This window comes from Echinococcus granulosus, assembly GCF_000524195.1.
Source record: "Echinococcus granulosus chromosome Unknown EG_S00027, whole genome shotgun sequence".
Taxonomy (NCBI): Eukaryota; Metazoa; Platyhelminthes; class Cestoda; order Cyclophyllidea; family Taeniidae; genus Echinococcus; species Echinococcus granulosus.
The window spans coordinates 622219-632860 of record NW_020170407.1 but is presented as its reverse complement, the minus strand read 5'-3'; the positions used below and the strand labels follow the sequence as shown (position 1 = coordinate 632860).

General features: G+C 36.5%; 1 protein-coding gene across 1 annotated transcript; it reads right to left on the bottom strand. All coding sequences in view use genetic code 11, as the record gives it.

The window, feature by feature from the left end:
- Positions 1 to 5150: 5150 nt before the first annotated feature.
- EGR_04405 (putative nuclear hormone receptor HR3) lies at positions 5151 to 10413 on the bottom strand (the record flags this gene model as incomplete). The annotated part of the gene is made up of 3 exons (XM_024493654.1): positions 5151 to 5473; positions 8181 to 8448; positions 10318 to 10413. 3 exons carry the CDS (start codon positions 10411 to 10413, stop codon positions 5151 to 5153), a joined length of 687 nt encoding a protein of 228 aa, XP_024351975.1.
- Between the last annotated feature and the right edge of the window lie 229 nt (positions 10414 to 10642).

The following is a 10642-nucleotide window of genomic DNA, read 5'->3' as shown; positions in this document are numbered from 1 at the left end:
ATATATACTGCCCGAGTACTTTGTCTTCTTTCGTCCTTAGGGAGTCCCGGGACGCTACAGAATGTTTTACTCATCCAACCTTAGTGAAATTAGACGAAGCAAAAACTGTCAGTCATTTGCGTATCTCTAGAATCTGAAGAATATGTTTTATAAATTTAAGGTAAGAGTTTGCCTAAGATTTTTTATTCTAGATTTCTACTATGAACAAGATTCTACGATATTCGCGCAGATAACATATCACCGCTCGATTTCCTTAATTACCGCTAAGTTGGCTGATCCACCGTATGTGACATCTCGCTATGACATTCTTTATTACTTACTGAAAAAACAGGTGATTACTTTTTCAAATTCAGGTTTTCTGTTTTAAGTTATATGTTGGGCAATTTTAATAAATCATTTGCGGGTTTTGAAAACTATATTTAAAGTATATTAATCCTTATTAAACTCATAATATAAATGAATAAGTGGTTTTTTGTCCACAACGCATTGGTGGACAATGCAAGAGATTTAGAAGCCGATTTTAGTTTTAAAATGAACTAATTTGAAAAGTGAGCTGAGACCAGAATGGTCACTGAGGCACTGAGTGTAAGCGTAATCCAAGCTCAAAATCCACTTGTACGTACATATTCACTTGATTTACTGCATGCTTTTTCATCAAATACGCTACATAAATAAATTACTAAATTTATTTCTGTTCATCGTTGGGTTGCCCAAACTTTCAGACATCTTAAGCTTACACTCTGATTAATGATACTGACTTTTGCTTAAAACACAATACAACAAACTTAAAACCAACAGCCTCATATTACTTCCCTTTTAACGCTTACACTTTGCAGTAAGTCGTCTTTCCGCTCTCTTTGTAATTTTGGAGATTTTATTAAAGTGAACACTTGGTCTAGTTAATTTTTGGCAAAGTATTTGCCTTTTGTCTAATAATACCCCGAAATTCTCTCATAATAGATGGACCAGCCAAATTAGTTCACACCGCTCTTCCAAAGCACTAATATTGAACAGCGAATATGATACATTTATTCAGTCAATTTTTCAGTTGCCTAAAGTCTTCGCTACTCAAAGGGAAGTATGTGAATATTTAGAAGTAAACGACCTTGCCTCCCTCAATTTTTGTACCTAATTTTTTTATTATAGTCGCAAGTACAGTTCTCCAATGAGACTGTACGATTCACTAAAAGGTCCAAAATTCACATTTAGAAATGCGTCAGCTCAGACGACAATTATTTATATCTGACAATAAAGCTGAAAGGATAGAATCCCTCTGATCGAGCTAAATCAAAGTAAAGGATTTTATTTTTACTTTCGACTCTACCAGCTAATGGGGGTTACCAGAATGCCATGTATTATATGCCCATGCAACAAAATAGAGGCTGTGTACAAACTTACTCTGATAAGCCTTCTGCTTATTTTGGAGCATAAACGAGCAGTAGAATGCAGTGTGTTATTATTAGACGCGAGGAGTATGACGGCCTGAGGGTCGGCCACAAGGCGCAGCGTTTCAGATCTCCCACTGGGCTGTTTTGATGCATTCAGCTGATGGTGTTGGACGGCAGTCAAAGGCAATGCTTTAACTGATGGGAAGTTTGATGGTACTCCTGCTAAAACAGGGAATGTCTGAGCCTGTCTGATACGTGGTTTTATTGGACGAAGGCGTTTGGGTTGACAAGACTGTCTGACTGGATCTGAAGCAGCGCAAGCGAGGGGAGAGATGGTGCTTGATCTTGAGCCTCCCTCGTTTTCGCCCATCAAGAAAAGGACCACTTTATTACTCTGTCTTTTCTAAAAAATGCAAAAACAAGAAGAAACATAGATAACTGAAATAAATTTTGGTCTAATTTTTTACTGCTTTGAACTTAGGGCGAAGGACTCAAGTATGGTTTTTATCAAGAGCATAATAAGATTAAAAATCCGTTTTGTAAAACTTGGCAAAAATGTACTTAGTTTGTCTTTTGGCATTTCAATAAATAATGTTTTTCGGTTCAACTTCGATTTGCTGAACATATCCTTAAGTATACTATAACATTGTGGTTAGGTTATGTGGTCAAGGAGAGGGTAATTAGGCACCACTGTTACGAATATACGTTGTCAAATATAGTTTTTAACACATTTCGGAAGTCTACTTCGAAAATGATATAGGCAAAGGCCTAAAGTATACCGGTATTTATGCATTAAGCGATTCCCTCGGGGTTAAAATAGATGTTCACTTGGATAACTGCTCAGCTGTTATGGTTGGATCTATAATAAAACCAAAGTAGACAAATAGGGTGTTTAATATTACGGTATTAAGCTAATTGTGGCATAGAGAAGATAGTGTCATAAAGCAGCGGTTTGACCCTTAAAACAGTAGGTAATGTTGAGGAAACTGGAAAATTTAGTTCTCCTTCACTTATCTTCACAAGAGTCTTAGTGATTTTACTAACCTTCCTCCTGCCTATTCTGTTGAATTATTCACAGCAGATGGGCATAAACAAGCCATTGTTTAAATGACGACAAAAGTGTGGCGTCGTTAATTTAGGTTTGCATTCTTTTATTGCTAGCAACAATGCCTCTTGCCTGACAGTAAAAATTTCGTATTCGAAATCCGTCAATTCATGTTTGATAGTCAAATAACACACTTTTTTTCATTTGACCTTTGGGAAGAATTCGTGATTGACGAAACGAGATAATTAGGGAATATTCAAGATTATCATGTTAACAATTCTCCATACACAACAATGAAACACTCAAACCTTTGACTTCAGATAAACCCTTACAATACTTGAACTCGTGAAACAAACAAGAAATTTTCCAAAGTATGAAACAGGATGGTAATGTTAATAAATAACACTTTTGATGGTAATAATAATGGCATTAAATATGTTAAAAACAGAAAATAATCTGTACTAATTAACAAAAGCTTGCGGTGTAAATGAATAAACCCGTCACGTAAGCATCTATATAATAAAGTCGAAGTTGATTTTTAATGATGCTCTTAATCCTGGGTTATTATTTGAAATATTTTGGTGAAATAAGGTGGAAATTCAAGTGGCTGAGTGTAGTAATTTCGTATCTAGGCAAGTGTGGTAGTTAACCAGAAAAACAGACACAAACAGGGCATTTTCTGGCAGACGTAATTGTAGACAGAAGGAAAGTTTGTTTTTTTTACAATGACCTACAGATTAATCGATTGCAAAATGTCGCCGGAGGCGGACTAGCATTTATCACAGGAGCTAGTTTTTGTTTCCCTCTCCCCAAATGGCTTTTTCATTATCTTTCCACGGGGAAGCTATCATGCGGCGTGGCAATTAATTACCCCTTAAGCTTAATACTCCATTTGCATTCAACGGTAGCATGACTTTCACCGCATTATTTCATACACTTTTTAGAAGCAGAAACCAGTTAAAACGGTGACTTGCTACTATTTGATGAGGACTACAAATTTATTTGCATCATGCATGTAACGAGTATCCAAAATTATTCCCAAAAAATGATAATTTAGGTTAGATTTTATGAGTTACTTCAATGAATGCGTGGAAGTTTCAAGTTGTTCATGGGAATTTCTGAACTCATTTCAAGCTGTCAGCTGTATTTCGGTTATCATGTCAAAGTATATTTGCTTTCAAGGTTTTTTGATTTTTATAGTAATTCCTTTTTAATGGACACTAACTGCAAAAAGTTAACAGGTCAAGAATCTTGCTGGTTAGGTTGTCCATCTTCTCTTGAATAATGAATCTGGAACTATTCGCTGTTGATCAAAGAATAATAAGACGGACCAATGGTGATAGCTAAGCCAAACCGCTCCAAACCCCGTTTTCATAGTCTTTGTCACAACGCAAAGCTAACTCCCCATTTTGGTCACTTTGTGAATTTACCTTATGTTTTGGAATGAAATGAGTATCCGCTAACAGCTACATCAGTTTAATTCACTTCAAAAGCGACTTCCATTGTTCTTTTATTTGTTTTACCAGTTAAGCAATTCCTCACATTTTTCACGGAATTGATTTAATCAAAAGTGAGGTATTATTTTTTTTACTCTTGCAAAACAATGCAATTTTACCCATCGTTTTCATTTTAGCCATAAAACTTACGGAGAGACATTGTTTTTGCATATCTCCGGCTTCGTAATTGGATCTTTAAGCCACTCTTTTTATTTACATATATAATACATTAAACTTAAAAGTTTACTGGGTGTTGCGCGAGTTACCATCGACGTAAAGCAGCCCCAGAAATATAAATTGTCCAGGTTAACTAAGCTTATTTTGCTGAGACAGATCGTAAAGAAGAATGCCTATTCTTTGCTATGACTTTGGGCTGAAGGTATGCCGACGAGGCTGGAGAAACTTTTGTGTGAGAGTCAATAAGCCCACCTTTCCATCCAACCACTACCATTCTCTGTAAATCACTTTTAGTAGTTAATTTATTATTTCCGACTAACACGCAATGGATGCTATAGTAGGCATCCCCTGAGGGTGTAAAGTAGTGTGTGCTTTTATTCCCTTTGTGTCAATACAAAAACAATCACACATAAAATGAATTTTCCCAGAACTAGGAATAGATTACGATAGCACCGGTCAGGAAACAATCAAATTAACTACCTTTAATTTACTAATTTGCATTCGTATTTTAGAAACTGAACTAGTACCTGCTTGCTAGCGTAGTTAAAATTTCAAGAAAATTCCTAATACCCTTCGAATTCATTCGAAATATTGCCCAATTTTCATATGGACACTACATTAGCACTGCAAAGTTTTTAAGCGTCTATTTGATTTTAAAGTGTTGTTACTAGTTATTAAAGATTTCTAATGGCACAAATCACTAAATTTGTGCATCGAAATAGGAAAATGTCTTAAGTCCTTTGTAATTTTAGGTGTCTTACAGAAGCTTGATGGCCAAACTTACCGGAAATACGGTGATGGATAAAGTTCCTTCATTAATTATAACCTTTAGGAGAGGAGGAGCTCTTTGAAGTGGAACTACAATGGCCTACCTACGATCCACAAGGTTGGTTAAATAATCGGATGTAAACTTTAATTTCAATGAGCTGCCTAATCTGTAGTGCGTGCTAGCAGTTAAATGCACCAGCAACCGCAATCTATGTGTAACTAGATTAAGTCCTCCATTTGCCCTCATATTTCTTGATCAGCAGGTAGTCTGAGCCCCTATTTAGATATCTTTTTAGCGCTACATCTGCCCACCTCACTAATCATGATTTGGGACCCGGGCGAGAATGAGTTCGCCTTGTTTCCCTTGCAATGAGCGGTGGAGATAGTGCAATCCTCTTCCAGAGTTGGCAGAGATACCGGCGTGGCGCCCCAATCGTAATTACTTCCCCCCGATACCGAAGTATCTACTGAGGGGATACTGCTGAGTGCAGTAAAGGTAGTGTCGCTGCCACTTGGCGAGTTACCATCGTCGAATAGTTGTGATGGTTGCTGTCGCACCGACTCTACAGCAAATGACAGATTCGTGCCTGGTTGTGGACCTTAAGTGAAAGAAAATAGCGAAACTTAGTCTCGTCAATACAATTTTTTGAAGACTATTATTTGCCAAAACAAATTTGGTGGCTTAAGTTGCAACCAAATGAGTTTTCTAATTTTATTTATTTAAATTTTAAAGGTGTAGTTGTGCTTACTTGACCATATTTGGGCTCTCACACCATATTTGTACCTCATCGTAATCAGTAAGCTCGCTCTTTAGCAATGGTACTTATGATGGCTTACATTCTCTGCACGCTTTTGAGGAAAATATGGACACATAGAATGTCCTCTACGTTATTTGCTTCTACAGTAATTATTTAATGTTATGATTTGCAGCAGTACCCAGTACTCTTTGCACTCTATACTACTGGTGTGGGTCTTAGAATAATTTACTTCGACGCCGTATTCTTCATTTTCATAGTTGTAAAATATCGAACGCTCAATTTGATGGTTTATTTCCCCATTTCTGTCACAGAATACCAGAAGAGAAATCCAAAGTCTTAACTTCTCTATGGTAATGTCAGTTTTAGACATAAAATAATAATAAGTTGGAAAGAGTATATCTACAACTTTCCATCCTTAGCACTAGATTTGCAGGTATTTTCCATTTGTCTTTATATAAGAGCACTTAACAAAGTTGTCCCATTCAGTTTCCTTCTCAACTCTTACAATAATGTTTTATCAGTTTGCCTTACCTAGACGCAGGATATGAAGATGTTACTAACCTTTATGTAGAAATCGCACTGCACCTTGAAATTGAAAAACAAACCACGGCATGAGTTTGATATTCACATCCCCTTTGCTGGGAAATCCAAAAGTGTGTGACAATTACTGCTGCTGGGAAAACTTTAGTGATTTAGTATGAAACATTATAGTGCTTTGTGGTATTTCGCTATGCAGAATTCTGTACAAACTATCCGGACAGAATTTTCTATTTCTAGTTTTTGTAATCGAATTGTAAACCTCACCTTTAATGAAAACTCGGATACCATGGTCTAAAAGTAGGTAACCTTTAGCTAAAACCTACAAATTAAAAAGTGAAAAATTTGCTGCGCTGTTCTTTAGTTTTTGCCTTAACTATAGACTGAAAATAATAATTTTGGGGATGGGCAGGGAGGATGCTCTTTATTAATCTAATGAGTAATAATCGTAAAATACATTGCGTAAATTTGCTCATCTAGTAGCTCATAAAAGTGACATTAACATCTCCAAAAGATCGTCTTCCAAAGCAGACAAATTTTGTCAATGCAACAATGGCATTAGAATGATCCATTGATCACAAATATCTTACCTCAAATTTCCTTCTAAAAGTAGCTTTGATACCCTTATTTTCTACACCAAGTGCTTATCCATTTATTAGATATAAGAATGTTTCTCAACTTGCTCCACAGATAGTTGATTTCAATTGATACTTTTTAAGAAACACTAACTCAATGGCACCTAACACGCATTCATGTATTTCATTTTCCGCTAACACCTTTCACCTCCCTTCACAAAAATTTGTGTTTTGATTAGCTATAAGCCAATGTGTTTTACCTAACCATTAGATAAAATTGTAAATAACAAGTGCGCTTTTTTTAGAATCTCCTCAAATTTTAGTACTTTTCTACTAAAATATTCAGCAATACTTCCAGAGTCTCCAATTTCCCTTGAAAATTTCACTCAAAGTGGAGCTTGTTTATCCTTCATTTTGGATAAATTGGTTTTATCGCTGACCTATATGAGGTGATACCAACAACGTATTCTCACTTCTCGCGTACGGTTTCACATAAAAACATATTCAATAAACAGAAAACTATAGTTACAAATATCAAAGTGACAATCAAATGCGATCATAAGCTGCTTGACTGCCCTTGTGGAAAAGGTTAGTTTTTGGTTACATTAAACCCTCAAGAAATTTAATAGCTTTGAATTCATCTTTTGTGCACATGGATGGGTATAATTAGTCAATTAACCTGTGTTTACCTTCCTAATGATTAAAGGTTATTTTAAATTCAACTGTGAAATACCTAAATATGTGTTTTCTGGACCTAGGATATTTGGAAGTTTAAATTTCTTAAGACATTTTATGTATTGTGAGTGGGCTCTTGAGACTGTGTGTTCCTGCGTTTTATTCAGCAGTCCTATTCTTAAAGTGGTGGGCTTCAAAAATGAAAAAGATTGGAGTGAACATGAGCGTCCACGTGCAGCACTTGAATATTGCAATTAGAACTTTCACCGATGCAACCCATATATGAAATGAAATTCCGGGTGAGGAAAACCTCAACCTGATTTTACAGGTGATCTGTTATGAAAAAGGATGCTAACAGATAATCATGAGGAATTCGTGAAATTTACTAGAAGGTAGTAACTAGTTGAATGTAAAGGGAGTATTTAGACAGCGAATACAAAAGTAGGCAGGGTCATTTGACACAGAGCCACCTTATTAATATTCCTTTTGACATAGAAAACCAAATTAAGTAATTTACACATATTGGTGAAGTTTATTCCTTCAAAAATGGCTTTCTTCATTCAGGGATTGTTCAAAATCAATTATGGCAATCAAAATGAAATTTACTTATGCTCTTTATTGCAAAATTAAAAGAACAAGGCTTTTGGATATAAAGTAATCATTTAATTTATCCTCAGTTTAATCACTTTGCTTTCTGATTATCGTAAACACTTCGTTAAATTTTATTTTATTGTTCCTTGACCAATCACTTGATCACTTACATATTTGAGTAGCTGGTGTGTCCTTATTGGTCAAAGAAAGTGATTGGTTGCTGTCCTCAGGTTTATTGATTTGCTGACCGTGAAGCGCAATGGCGAGGTCGAGGTTCTTCCAGGTCTTGAGAGATCTGCGACCCAGTTTGGCTGCCTCGCGAGACATGCCTAGCTCCAGACACCGGCGCAGCCGACAGGGCTGACAGTGGTTGCGTGTCTTAATCGAGATCTTACATCGATCCTGCCTAATGCATTTGCGCAGGTGTGCTCGTTTATCCTATCCAGCCAAACAAGTAACAGATGTATTAAGTCCCTCATTCGTAGGCTGTAAAAGCGTACCAAAACTTCAAATTTCTTCCTAGCAAAGTGTCATTTCGAAATCGGACACCTGTCTAAGTGACTGAATTGCTTCCATTTAGGTTCAATTATCGCGAGTGCAGTTGCCCCAAGGAAATAGTACAGGAGACCACTGTGTGCAATAAACTAGTTTCAATGCGAACGCTCGGTGAGTTAATGCTGGCTCCCATTGGCTACACTTGTACGCAATTCCATTATTTATTGAAGTAATCTCAATAAATATTTATGGGATTTGTGGCATTTACAAACTGCTTAAGCTATTTGTTTTAATGAAAGACGTAGCATGTTTGTCACGGTCAGCGATCAAAAGCAATGCCGATTATCACCCAAAAACTTCACTTTACATCAATAGGATATTCTGCTTTCCTAAATACTGACTGGTTTACGCGTATGACAGTCCATTTTTAATAGATCAATAGATTATTATTTTTTAAACCCTTATTCCTCTTCTCAGCTCTTCACCCATTCAAAAGGTTTTCACAATTCCCTCTTACGTGCGGAACATATTTCCTTTGTTTTTCACAAGTCATGTGAGTCTATTTTTCGCCAGATTGAAACGTTTTATCACTAATTTTGTCAGTGACTTTGATTTTCTCATATTTTCGTAATTCTAATCGTTGAGGAATCTGATTGGATCCTGAGAAATTCTTCATTGCCTGATCTCATTCCGCCTTATAAAGAAGCACTTGGTTCAAGAAACACACTTATGGCGTGGGCATCATTTATGGAGAAAAAAATTACACGCATTTTACGGAGTAGTTAGGTGGAGGTGTTGTACTTGCTGCAGCTACCACCTTAAGGGAGCCCTGTCTTTCCTCCTACAGCAAGAACCAAACCTGATTTCCAGATGGCGCACGGAGCAATGCTGCATCTCACTGAAAGAGGAACTAATTAGCAAATATTTATATCAGTCAGGAGAATCAAATTATTTTCACGACGCCCTAACTTCGTCGAAATTAGTATTACTAGCCTTAGGTATTTGGTTGGTTAGTGTTTCCCATAAATCAGCCCTATGGTGTGCATACAATGCCGACTAAATGTAATCTTGCCTTTCCTCGTTACAGCTGTCTTATGTGGTGTTTTTAAATTAACACCATAAGTATATAATTTATGAGACTTATAATCATAATTGTCAAAAAGCTTCAATGTGGATAAATAAGCAGCGAAGCTTTCTAGCAGGATTAGCATTTATTTCAACATTTGCGTTGAAGCTTCATACTATTGGAATGGTACACTATGAGTGAAGCTCGATAAGCATGGGGATCATTCAAGAACAAAACAAATCGACAACCTCACCCATTTTGGATTGCTAATCGCACATGCGATGAAAAAACTCCACAGGTCAAAAGTCCATGATCACAAATAAAGTTCACCTTGTGATCAGAAGTTTTTTACTTGACCTTACGGTTCACTTTAGTCGCTAACACTGTTTTATGCCACTGCATGGATGAAAAGCCTAATTTCCAAGCTAGGACAACTACCATGCACTCTAAACACCCTATAAAGGATACAGCAAATGAGTGGATTAATTGTTTAAACATCAAATAGTAAATGAAAACTTGGAAATTTCTTAGTCTGACAACTATTACTAAAGGAGAATGACTAAGAAAATGACAAACTACGGAAACAGTGCCAGAATCAAACTACAATATTCACAAGTAGGCCTATATACGTGCCTACTTCCCAAATTATTTACTGCTTACTGATGCCAGCAAATTACGGTCTACTAATAGACGTCATAAAGGGTTCAAAAAATTTAAAAATGTTCCATCATTAGCTAGAAGCTTACTTGCAATGCCCGTCTAAAGAATCCTTTGCAGCCTTCACAGGAGAGGACTCCGTAGTGAATTCCACTAGCAGTGTCTCCGCATACGAGACATAGCATTGTATTTGTAAAACTGCTAAATCCTATTTTTTGTGGTTTTAATTATAAATATATTTATAATGAAGTGTATCCTAGGCCACGGGGTGGAATGGCAATCGCAGCTACTAGCATGATGAACCCATTTTTGTCTGCACCTCCTATTGGATTCTTCTCGACCAATCATATCGTGCTGTCTTTTGTGTCGCTTTGAGCGTATTAGTTGTTTGTTCATTCTTTCATTTACCTAATA